The following is a 12,389-nucleotide window of genomic DNA, read 5'->3' on the forward strand; positions in this document are numbered from 1 at the left end:
ATTCCTAATGTGTTGTAAATTGGCAAAATGCATAGGTGTGGAAGTTGAGATTGTCAGTAACTTCAGTGGGTTTATATATTTTGGCTCTAAAATGTTAGGAAATATCCACTACTACAGCATCATTTAACATCATTTACTGCTTCTGTGCAATGCAGCTTTCAATCATCCTAATGCCTTCAAATTTATCAAGCGTTAAGAGAATAATTTCCCTCTTTCCAGGAACGGGTCCAGAAAACCTTTCCCCACCCTATTGATAAGTGGGCGATTGCTGACGCCCAGTCAGCCATTGAGAAACGCAAGAGGAGAAACCCCTTACTTCTCCCTGTGGACAAGATACACCCTCTGCTTAAGGTAAAGACTCCTGAAGAGCCCAAGAGTCTCTGCATCAAACACATAAAGCTTTACACTCTAAAATGAAGCATTTTTTGTAACAGTTTGGGGAGGAAAATAAATAAATGAAAGGCATGTTTCAATTCACATATTTTAGACTATTTTAGTGTTCACATTCCCACAAGACATAATCAACTCTGACGCAAGTGCCAGACAGTTGCAGCAGTTGCTGGGAAATTTTTATAACCTAATTTAGTTTACAGTTTTGACAGCTTGGTGCAGACTAATTGATTTTCTCCTGAACTGATGTGCTCCTTCATGCAAGTTCAGGCAGACACTAAGAATTATTATGAATCAACTGATGGACAGCTGTGTAATATTTAACGTTTTTGCCTCAACAGGAGGTTCTGGGCTATAAAGTCGACTACCATGTGTCCTTGTACATTGTGGCAGTGCTTGAATACATATCGGCAGACATACTGAAACTGGCAGGCAACTATGTCGGCAATATTCGGCACTATGAAATCAGCCAACAGGACATCAAGGTGTCCATGTGCGCAGACAAGGTGAGTATTTGTGAGGAAAGTGAAGGTTGCACAGCACCCAGTTTAATAGATGCAGGTTCTGGGCATTTGTAGGAGCAAAGGAATCCCTTTGATCGATTCTGCTTTTTGTTTCCAGGTGTTGATGGACATGTTTGACCAGGAGGAGGACATCGGCTTGATGTCTCAGTGCCCAGAGGAGCCGTCGTCCTCTGGGGAGCTCACGTACGACGACCTGGTGAGGCTTGAAATCGCAGAGGAACGGCAGTACCTGCGCGAGCTAGACCTCATCATCAAAGTGTTCCGCCACCACTTCTTGTCCAACCCCAAAATCTTCACGCCTCAGGTGAGGAAGACATGTACTATTAATTAGAAAGCTGTCAAAATTGTAATATTGTCTGAGCGAAGGAGGATTATCAGACCTGTCGATAATCGGAGCACAGACTACGCTCTAAATATTACCGTCCTATTTTCACACGTTTTTTCCCCCATGTGCTGAAAAGGGGTTTATTTTTTTTAGTGAAGACAGAGGTAGCTATTTACTGTGAAACAACCACTGGAAATTGTCACAGTGCTGGCAAAATAAAGCTTATCCATAAATTGTTTAAAAGAAGTGGACGTAGCCTCTGGATCCAACAGCCAGCAGGGGGCGACCCCACTGGTTGCAAAAAGACGTCCGATTGTATTTGATTTATTATCTCAGTAAACATTTTCCTAATGCCTTTATCGCTAGTTAAGAGTCTTCTTCAACACAACATGATGGTGTGTTTTTTTTAAGTTTTGGTCCCATTTAGAGTAAAATAGACAAAAAAAGACAGGGTATGTATTAGGGCAGTCAGAAGCAGCTCATGTCTAAATCTAACCAATCACAGGCAGAGTCTTCGTGGAAAGAACGTCGCTTGTAAAACCAAGATGGTGACGGCCAAAATGCCAAACTGAAGGCTTTAGAACGACCAGGGGGTGAAGTCATGGTGGCTACGTCCACTTCCTATGTACAGTCTGTGATTTATCTTACAAAGCACACATTTTTCCGCATCATTCCATTGAGACATGTTGTGGATAAAACTGGATAAACTAATAAAGAAGAGCAGATCAGAAACATCAATGCCAGACAACTAATTTTTGTGTGTATTAAGCAAGTTTAGAAGCAGCTCCACTGTGTTATTATTAGATTAAAAATAGATTATAAGGGAAATCTATAACTTCTTGTAAAATGACCCACAATCATGTACTCCCAACTCTTGTGCTGCGACCAGCTTACTCTAAAACCGGCTTATAAACAAACAGCCAAGTTTCCAGCTGAATTCTGTAAACCTAATTACAAAGCAATTTCAGACAAATCCAGCATAAGAAGATTTAAAGATTACAACTGAATCTCTGTAATGGGCTAAGTGGCAATCAGCATCGGGAGGCACTTTGAGACACCCACGCAGATTTTACAAGTGTTGATTTATGATATTAAACCTGAAGCTGGACAGATGTATTTTTCTCCTCTGTCCCTTTAAGTAATTTGAATATCTTTCTCAGTTTAAAGTTCCTCCACACTGTAGACGGAACTGGTGTCAAGTTACTCTCAGTTTATCTGAGATTAAAGACATTTGTCTGTTCTGATGGATGACCAGACAGCCAGAGCAATCATCCTGTACATGGTACAGGTTGCATACTTGAGTCAGGGAACAGCCAATATGTCAATGCCTGATAAAAAAGACTCCAGCAATTTTGTCTCATCTATTGAGGCACCACCCACGCTCTCTGACCCCTCCACTAAACCAGCCCAGTAAATAGACATTCACATCCATCTCAGAGGGTTTACCAAAGAAACAAATTTCTAATTACATTTTGCGTAATATAGCAATTAAGTTCCCTAAATTCTCTTAAAAAGGAACAAAAAGTAAGGGTAAGGAGCACAGTGGATCCATGGGTTGAGGAGAAGTGAATGGAAAGTTGAGTTTAATGGGTTGCTGCGGCTTTGCATATTTTGGGTTGGGTAATTTGTGGTATCATTTGGGTGAGGAGGATAAACCTTTGTGAGGCCCAGTGGAATGCAGAACATGTAATTAAGTTGAGACAGGAACAACATCTGCAGCCCTCGCAAAAATAACCTCAGTTATGTCTGTTGAAACACGGCATAATCTGCAATTACTTGGGAGATGTCAAGAAAGAGTGACGGTGAAATAATGACAGGACTGTGCTTCTGTTCAGACTTCAGGAGTCAATAATCAGGCTTTTTTTTTTTTAGGGTTCGCATGTGCTAAACTAATGATTTCCTCAGGCAAATTGAGCCGCTTGTTGTTGTTTAGAGCTCATTCTCACAGCTTTTTTTTTTTTTTGTTCATTTTTGTTAAGGGAGGTCGTCCAAGAATGGGAGCTTTTTCAGCAACACCCTGCTGCACGCTCCTATGGTTAAACACCTTCAGTGTGTTTACATGCACTTAAGTAACTCGGTTATTGTTGGTTTCTTGTGGTAAGGTGATTTCTTAAAGGTAGATTGAGTAGGATTTGTCAGTTGTGGTTTGTAAACACAACGTTCAAAGCTGACCCCTCCTCCCTGGCTCAGCTGATCAGGTTAGGTTTAGGGTCTCATTGGCAGGGACGCTGCAGATACACACACTGCCACACAGCTCTAGTGGATCATAAGTGATGATTGAGAAGGATTATTTTGTTTGAATCTGAACTAAATTAAACTCAATCAATGGAGTTCCCTTTTTAAAAGTAGATGAAGGTAAATAGGGTAATCGATCTGTTTCTCTTCAACAGACTTAGCTGATGTAAGGAGTCATTCTTCAGTCACAAACCGATCACAAACCTAACTTTCTAACCTTTAACCAACCTTCATTGTGGCTGCCTTGCTGTGCAGGACGTGGAGGTGATCTTCAGTAACATCCTGGACATCCACGAGCTGACGGTGAAGCTGCTCGGACTGATCGAGGATGCCGTAGAGATGACAGCTGATGGCAGCCCTCATCCGCTGGTGGGCAGCTGCTTTGAAGATCTGGCAGAGGTATGAAGCTTTTCTGACATGAAAATCTTAAAACTCACTTGTTCAGGATGTGATTTGAATATAAATAGCTCGTGTTTCCAAGTGTGTGAAATGCTTTGTAAACAAAATACGTTGTGATACTGCTAAGAAATGTTGACGAGGGTTATAAACATTTACTCTGGCACCAAACTCTTTAGACAGAGCTAAAACGCTTTGTAAGATGCTGATATTTGCTTTTGTCTGACACTGCTGAGCATCCTTATCATGTAGGAATATTGTCGGCGTCACAGGTGTTAATTCTCTAACGTTAACTCCTGTTCTGCCCTTTCCATGTCAACAGGAGCAGGCGTTCGACCCCTACGAGACCCTGTCTCAGGATATCCTCAGTAAGGATTTCCACGAGCACTTCAACAACCTGATGGCGCGGCCAACCGTCGGCCTCTACTTCCAGGTAAGATGTTCACATCGGCCTCAGAGAAGCCTGTGGTTTCACACATTAGCTCCTGATTAGGGGTGGACAGCATGGGCGAAATCCTCTGTCACGGTACATGTACTTTTATATCATGGTTACATTATTATAATAATAATAATAATAATCATGAAATAATAATAATAACTTTATTTGAATAGCACCTTTAAAATGGAGTTTGCAAAGTGCTTTGACAGACAGGATATAACACCAGAAAGCCTGAAAGATGGACTTAAAACAAGAAGAAACAGACAAAAACAGTAGAGAGGGGGAAAAAAGATGATAGAAGAGATGACAGACAACAAAACATTAAAGATTACAAATTGAAATGAATACAAAAAAGAATGAGAGCGACAATAAAAAAAACTTAATTGTTCTGTAAAGTCAATTAAGAAGTGATCTAAAATAACCATACATATGTACTGCCTTGCATGCTTCATCTTGTGTTGGCCGGGATTCCTCCTCCTCCTCCTCCTCCTCTGTATTTACAATCTTCACTCTCCTCCTCCATGTCTACCCAAATCACATGACCTTGTGAGGCAGTTCACGCGAGAATCCAGGCCTGATTTGCTACAGAGCCTGGCCTGAATATACCACAGAGACGCTGCTGCATAGCTCCCGCGGTGGAAACGGTGTTGCCAAATCTCAGCTAGTGGACACATTTCCACCGTCAGATACTACATACCGTCATATTGCCCAACCCCGCCCCTGACGGACTGATATAGTCCAGGCCCAAACTTGTTTGGGATAAACTATACAGAAAAGGGTGAAAAAAGAACGATAACAAGAAATATTTTGTTCCTGATTTTCCACATTTTAGGATCTGTGATCCTCAAGAATATGGTGATAGAGCCTGGTTCAGTCTTTTTGTTCCATCATTAGTGTCATGCATAATTTAACATTAAAAAATGATCAAGTTAACATTAAAACTATTAACATTATTTACGTGTGATAATTTATCCTCTCCTGTAAAAAGAATGGCTGATCTCAACTTATTTTAAACGTATGATAATTTTGTTTTGAAGTCTGCGTCACTGACTTGGAGGATTAAAAGTTGCGACATGTAATTGCTGTGCTATGGGCATAAATACTCCCTCTTGTTGCCATGTTTCCCTCTCCCATCTTTCCTCTCAGTCTCAAATGTAAACTTTCTTATAAGGCAAAAATGCCATAAAGCACGAAAAGAAAAAAGAAATTGTTTGTTTTAAATATGAAGGTACAAGTAGGTCATTTATGTGTTTACACCAAGCAAACGGTGTTTGAATATTGGTTCCTGTTTTGCTTTGAAGTCGGCCTGGTGGAATTCATCCGAATATCGTTTGAGGGCATGTCATGACATATTCAGCGTCCTGTGTACAGTTTTTTCACTGCTGCCGCATTGTTTTATTTGGACATTCCTCACAAGAATAGCATTGAATTATGCTCGGTGGGGTGCAGTTTGGCAGCCTTTGAAGATGAAATATTTGCTGGTGTTTTCTCAGGCCAAAGACCAGCGAGTCAGACCATTCACATGAAGCAACAGCAGAGCTCCAAACTCACAACAGTATTTACAGAAGGAGGTGGATTTCAGCTGTCCTTTTCAAGGGTTTGAACACCAATCTGCCATCTCGATGGGCAGATGTAAAGATTTTATGTTAATAAATGTACCGTATATCGTCCTGCTTTGCTCTGTTTTCTGTGTTAAAGTCAGAAAGGCTGCAGCAGCTGACTGACCATCCTGCAGCTCTACTGTACGTCAGGTTGAGGCCTCGCCGTGTTTACCCTCAAACCACCAGTCTAACCCCAGTTAGATCAACACCGATGGCACTGTCCTCTGATTACACACACCCAGTGTTTATTTTCATATACTCGTTGTATGAGAGTGGGGGAAAGGGCACAGGGGTTGAAAATAAAGCTTTTATTTTTGGCTTGATAGCGCTGCGGTATTCATTTGAAAACACCTTACATTGTTTCACTTGATGGTTTTCTTAAAAGCCATAGCTGTGGCTTTTCATTCCATCTGCATGATCCTTGCAATTTTTGGGTTATATTTGGTTATACTGAATGCAGTTATTGTAAGTCGCTTCGGATAAAAGCATCAGCCGAATAAATAGAAGTTAAAATAAGCATGTCGATTGAGCCCATCTCAATATGGCAGTCGTACCAATATTTATTCTGTTATTTTAGACACAGCTGAAACGATAAATCAATTAGTGTGATAGACTGAAAACTATTAAAACAATCCTTCAATGATTTCAGTCATGTTTTTATACCAAATAGTATAAATAATGAACATGACTCAACTCCAGCTTTGAGAAAATCCATAAAAAACCCATAAAAGAAAGCACTGAATCTGTTCCCAACATCTAATACTCTTGATTACAATAAACGTCTGTTGATTGCATAAACTGCAATATTGTGATGGTAAAACATGTTTATGGTTCATGTTTGATCCACGAAGGCGACCGCTTTCAGTCATTTGTTACTTTGCAGTCTGACAAAACATAACGGACACTTTTCACTATTTTCTAACAGCTTACTTTGTCCGCCAATTGTTGAAAAATCATTAATCGCAGGACAGTGGACAGCTGAAATAAATTTCCTTTATAGAAAGCACTAAAAAGTATAAGATCATGCTAACATATGGAACTGAAATGCGTTCACCTGGAAAAACTCATCACTAAACCACTGACTTGTCCATGACTTAAACGATTAATTGAAAATCTAAATAATTGCGGAGTAATCTTCTGTTGATAGACGGACCGATCAATTAGTTAACTAGTTGTTTCAGATTTATAATCCACAGATTCAACCTGGTTAGAAACCATTTTACTGTTCTGTTGTACCATCAGTGTGTGCGTGTGTGTTCGTCAGCAGCGGTCCCAGGGGCAGATGGTGTAATGTGTCTCTCCACCAGCCTCCCCCCCCCACCACACACCTTCCGCCCCTTTTTTATCAACCTGCTCCTGCCCCGTTTCTGCACCGTTGGCTAATCTTATTTTAGCGTCTCTCACATTGCGTTTCATCTCTGACCCGATGGCTGTTCGTCTCCTCGTCTCTTCTCCCCTCTTTGTACAGTGTGAGCCATTACGTGGACACTTTTATCCACAGCTCCTGCTATAAATGCGCACATATTCCATCGTTTGCCTTAATGGGGATCGAACCCCAGGTAGCAGCAGCATCATCTGCGTTTCTGCTCTGCCTCTTCAGCTTTTGTGTCACTGCATGTACTTCATCTTCCTCACTCCCTCGCTCCCTGCCAGATAGATGTGTCTGTCGAGCACTCAGCCCCTGCACTCTGCAGCGTCTGGTATTGTGGGTAAATTACATCGCCTTTTAAAAATAGAACAGGCAGCCACACTGCGGGCCATTTTTTTCCTGGGCAGGGGGAGGAAGGGGAGCGGGTGGCCCAAGGCACATTTCATGTTGAAAATAAGCTGCGAATAAAGACCGCGACATGGGCTCAAGCAGCCCTGTACCTCTGTGAAACAGGAACATGTTGTTCTCATAGTCGTTCTGTACCTTATTCTTACTGCTCTGTGTGTTTTATACTTAGGCTGCTCTCACAATGATGCACGCTCCTGTACGGACTCGTTTTTACACGGTATCCAACACAACATCAACTTAACTTCCAGTTTACCTGCTCACATGCATATGTAGCCCTTCGCATTAACCTGAGATCACTTTCAGTGCAGTTTAAACTGGACTTTTAAGCAGGTACCCATTTAAGTATTTAAGAATGCAGAAAGATTCACAAAGACCGTTTTGTTTCAGGATGTTTCACAGTTTACATATATTCACAAACCAAAAGGTTGGTCAACAATCTTCTTGGTTCAGATCATAACGCCACACAAACCATCTTAGATTAAACAAAATTATTAATTTGTCAGTGTTGCATGATTTCAACCACCAGGATTATCTTATTATCTCTTATTTTGCCGAGCACTTGCATCGTAACTGCTACAATATTTAAAATTGACAGAAATCCACCCTCACAAGTTTTACTTCATGATCGCACAACCAGAACTCTCATTCATTATTCAGACATAAACTTACAATTTCTATGTTTTCAAAGGAATACTTTGAGATTTTGGAAAATTTGCTTATTCTTTGTCTTGCCAAGAGTTTGATAATATCACTTTAACACATGCCAATCATATTAAGATGGATAGATAGATAATGTATTCATCCTCTAGGGGAAATTCAGGAATCCAGTAGCTCACACATCAATTGACGAACAATAAAATGAACGAATAATAAAAGTCAGTGAGACAGTGAAGTCAGTCAGCTTAAAAACTGTAAGCATAGTTTGATAACATCATACTTGCCGCCTGTGTGGTTAGAAACACTGTCAGGTTAGCATGTTTGAAACATACCAGTGTGTATGGAGCGCTTGATTTGTTGCACCAAAGCACACACCATAATTGTGTCGCACCAGTATTGCACTCAACCAACCTAAATTCATGGTGCTGATTGTGATAGATCTGAAAGTGTGGCCCTAATGCACACAGACAATTTGTAAACCTGCGTAATGCCGACATATCAGTATCGTGATCTAAACTTAGGTCATTGTTCCCTTGGCTGTCCATCAGTGCGTCATGCAGCTGATGTCTCGCTCCTCCATGCACACAGACCCTCTTCATCCTCGCCCCTCCCCTCCCCACACAGACAGCGTGGCCGCTGCTGTGGAGTCTGAGTAGTAGCGTATTGATTCTGAGTCGTCTATCAGGGGAACAGGAGATTTAAATGGATACAATGACGGCCCCCTCTCCGGTTACCATGAAGCCTTACTCGGTCAATCGCTTCTCCCTCCCTTCATCCTTCGCCACCCTGTAGCCTCTTATATGATCGGATTCAGTCGCATTTGTAGACCGAAACATGCACATCTTGATTTTCATTGTCTTTTCAGCATTTACAGTTTGTCAGTGTTTTGTAGTGAGCAATTCCTATTTTTTGCTCTGTTCTGAATTGTTTTATATTGTGGGATGCATTTCTTTTTTTTTTTAACAGCATGCCTGCCACCCTTAGACAGGTTTAAACACATCCAACTACTTGGAAGTGAAAATGAAAGTTAACCTCAGACGTCTGTTCTTAAATGTCTGCAGAAGAAACATGTATCATTTTACATGAAACAGACAGTTTTTCTATAAATCACAATTGCGACTGGGATGTTTTTTCTGAAATTTGTCGATGTTGATCACATGCTGGTTGGTCACACTGATCCATCACTGTTTTTATGTGTATTTTCTGTCTCCAGTCAGTCGCAGAAGGCTTCAAAGAAGCAGTCCAGTATGTCCTTCCACAGCTGATGATGGTCCCAGTATACCACTGCATGCACTACTTTGAGCTACTGCAGGTATGTCCTGGCACATGGACAGTTTTATTCAAAGATAAGATTGGTTTTCTGTTTAACTAAATAAAAATGTTACATTTTGTTCCTTGTATTTTATTTTGGGATAAAAGTTTCTTTATTTCCCCTGCTGTCCACTGATTTTTCTTAGATTTTCTTCATACATTTAGGGAGAGGTGAAGTGTGCACATAAGAGTAATAAAAATGTGTATCAGGGGGAAACTTGAGAGAAAATGAAATGAAAATCAATGAGGTTTACAGGGTTATTCATTCAAAACATCCACACAATGTGGACATAAGGGCATTACATGTTTGTACAGAATTTACCGCACACGTCTCTCTGGTGACAAAGACAAAAACTAAGGTTTTTCATAATATAAATACAGTTTACGTTATCAGTCCACTCCTACATTGAGGGGGGGGGGGTCAGGAAGCAGAAATCAAAATACCAGAGAAATATTCATCAGGTCGCCTTGCCTGGAAATCAACACTTCCTTAAAATAATGTTAAGAATTGCAGGCAGAACAGTGTTAAATATGCTTTTTAGTACTTGAAAGTGTAATTCTGCCCAGAAGGGTCTTATCACTGGTCCCTCCCTTGTTCCTTGTTTGGTTTGGTTTGGTCTATTTTTATTTTGCTGATCACATCACAGCTTTCATCTTTTCACAGAGACATTTTGACTCGTAGCAACGAAAGCACAGGTGTTATTAATAGCATGAACAATAGCTCTGTTACATTAAGTGTCACAGTAAGACATTCATGCACAATACCGCAGCTCTGGCTCATCATAATGTGATGCAGTTTATATAAATAACACCTTTGCTCTCCCTGCTATGTCATGTCAAAATGTCTGCCATGGAAAACATGTATAAACTTCTTTATGGTGGAATACTGCAGTATATCTGAAGGGTGTGTTTTCTGGCATTTTTACAGCAACTTCAGGAGCGCAGTCAAGACCAAGATGACAGAGAATGTCTGAAACAGGCGATCACAGCGCTGCTTAACCTTCAGTGTAGCGTGGAACGCATCTATGCCAAACACCAGCCTCGCCGTAAACCAGGGTACGCCTCCTCTACCAGAGTTTATGATAATTAATATACATTAGGTCATTCTGTCTACATGTTATTAACAAAATGGCAGAAATGTGTTTACATGTGCTGTTTTTCCTTTGTAACGAGGCAATTCTCGGTTAAAGAATTGTTTCACAAACCTGTTGCAGTTAGAGCATCCAGCAGCTGCAGTGGCTCAGTTCTGCTGCTTAGTTGTGTTATGTCAGTGGTTTCATGTTTGAATTATGCATTGAGCTCTTCATTTTTCTGACTTTCTGACTTCACTCCTCCCTCACAGTGAGCCCATGTACCGCCTCTACAGCAGGCAGGTCCGTAGCAAACAACTAGCCATCAAACGCATGAATGAGATTCAGAAGAGCATCGACGGCTGGGAGGGAAAAGACATCGGTCAGTGCTGCAGCGAGTTCATCCTGGAGGGGCCTCTTTTACGAGCCGGTGCCAAGCACGAGAGGCACAACTTCCTGTTTGATGGCCTGATGATAAGTTGCAAGGCCAATCAGAGTTCACGGCTCCCGGGTTCGGGCAGCGGGGCGGAGTACCGTCTGAAGGAGAAGTTTGTGCTGAGGAAGATCCGCATCGTGGATCGCGAGGACTCTGCAGAGCTGCGGCACGCCTTCGAACTGATAGGAAAAGATGAAAACTGCGCGGTTTTCTGTGCACGGACAGCAGAGGAGAAAGCAGCGTGGATGGCAGCGCTGGTGACTCTGCAGTACCGCTCCACTTTGGATCGCATGTTGGATACAGTGCTGCAGCACGAGGAACAAGAGCATCCTCTAAGACTACCCTCCCCGGAGGTTTACCGCTTTGCTGTGCAGGACTCTGAGGAGAATATTGTGTTTGAGGACAAAGTGCAGAGCAAAACAGGCATCCCCCTCATTAAGGCCGGCACAGTGGTCAAGCTCATAGAGAGGCTCACCTACCATATGTATGCTGGTAAGCGGCTGCCATAGATCTTCTTGTGGAGAAAAATCTGACATATTTCACTTTATCCCGTTGACTCGGGTGTATTTTGCAAAGATTGCATTGTGATGTTGATTGTTTGGTGTTATCTAATCTGTTTCATCTGTTTGTAGATCCTAACTTTGTGCGCACGTTTCTTACCACATACCGATCATTCTGCAAACCACAAGAGCTTCTCACTCTGCTGATAGACAGGTACGGTTTAACCAGAACAACTGTGCTCACATTGCTGTATCTGCTGAGTGTCTTTCTATCAGAGCCACAACAGCAATCTGTCCTCACTTTCAATTTTTTCACACAGTATGTGGTATAGTAGGTGCTATAACATCTTGGTTTATCATATATCTGGTCTTTATTTTTCTCAGGATTGAGATCCCTGAGCCAGAACCGACTGAGGAGGACCGACAGGCTCTCTGGAATGGAGATCAGCCAAATGCAGCAGAGCTCCAGAGATTTCGGAAGGAATATGTGCAGCCAGTCCAGCTCAGGTACGACCGCCATCCAATCACAGCTGAATCCGACTGTTGATTGTTCCTGTGAGGCCCCTCAAAGGCAAAGAGAAACAACACACAAACAATCACACCAAAGAAAGGAGAATATCTAAGTTTGGTGATGATGTCCAGAAGTAACTAGCAATGAGCTGGCTTTATAGGAACAACTTTTATTATACCAAGGCATAATCTTGAATTTGTATAGCACTTTCTATGTG

General features: G+C 41.6%; 1 protein-coding gene across 2 annotated transcripts in view; it reads left to right on the forward strand.

The window, feature by feature from the left end:
* Positions 1-12,389, forward strand: part of sos2 (son of sevenless homolog 2 (Drosophila)) — a 34,722-nt gene that overhangs the window by 12,043 nt on the left and 10,290 nt on the right. For both annotated transcript variants that reach the window (XM_070842093.1, XM_070842094.1), the window contains exons 3-12: positions 220-351; positions 732-896; positions 1,012-1,218; positions 3,730-3,873; positions 4,193-4,303; positions 9,558-9,656; positions 10,584-10,711; positions 10,998-11,653; positions 11,794-11,875; positions 12,046-12,168. In XM_070842093.1, coding sequence (XP_070698194.1) covers positions 220-351; positions 732-896; positions 1,012-1,218; positions 3,730-3,873; positions 4,193-4,303; positions 9,558-9,656; positions 10,584-10,711; positions 10,998-11,653; positions 11,794-11,875; positions 12,046-12,168 — 1,847 coding nt within the window. The remainder of the gene's footprint in view (positions 1-219; positions 352-731; positions 897-1,011; positions 1,219-3,729; positions 3,874-4,192; positions 4,304-9,557; positions 9,657-10,583; positions 10,712-10,997; positions 11,654-11,793; positions 11,876-12,045; positions 12,169-12,389) is intronic.

This window comes from Pempheris klunzingeri, chromosome 13 (assembly GCF_042242105.1).
Source record: "Pempheris klunzingeri isolate RE-2024b chromosome 13, fPemKlu1.hap1, whole genome shotgun sequence".
Lineage (NCBI taxonomy): Eukaryota > Metazoa > Chordata > Actinopteri > Acropomatiformes > Pempheridae > Pempheris > Pempheris klunzingeri.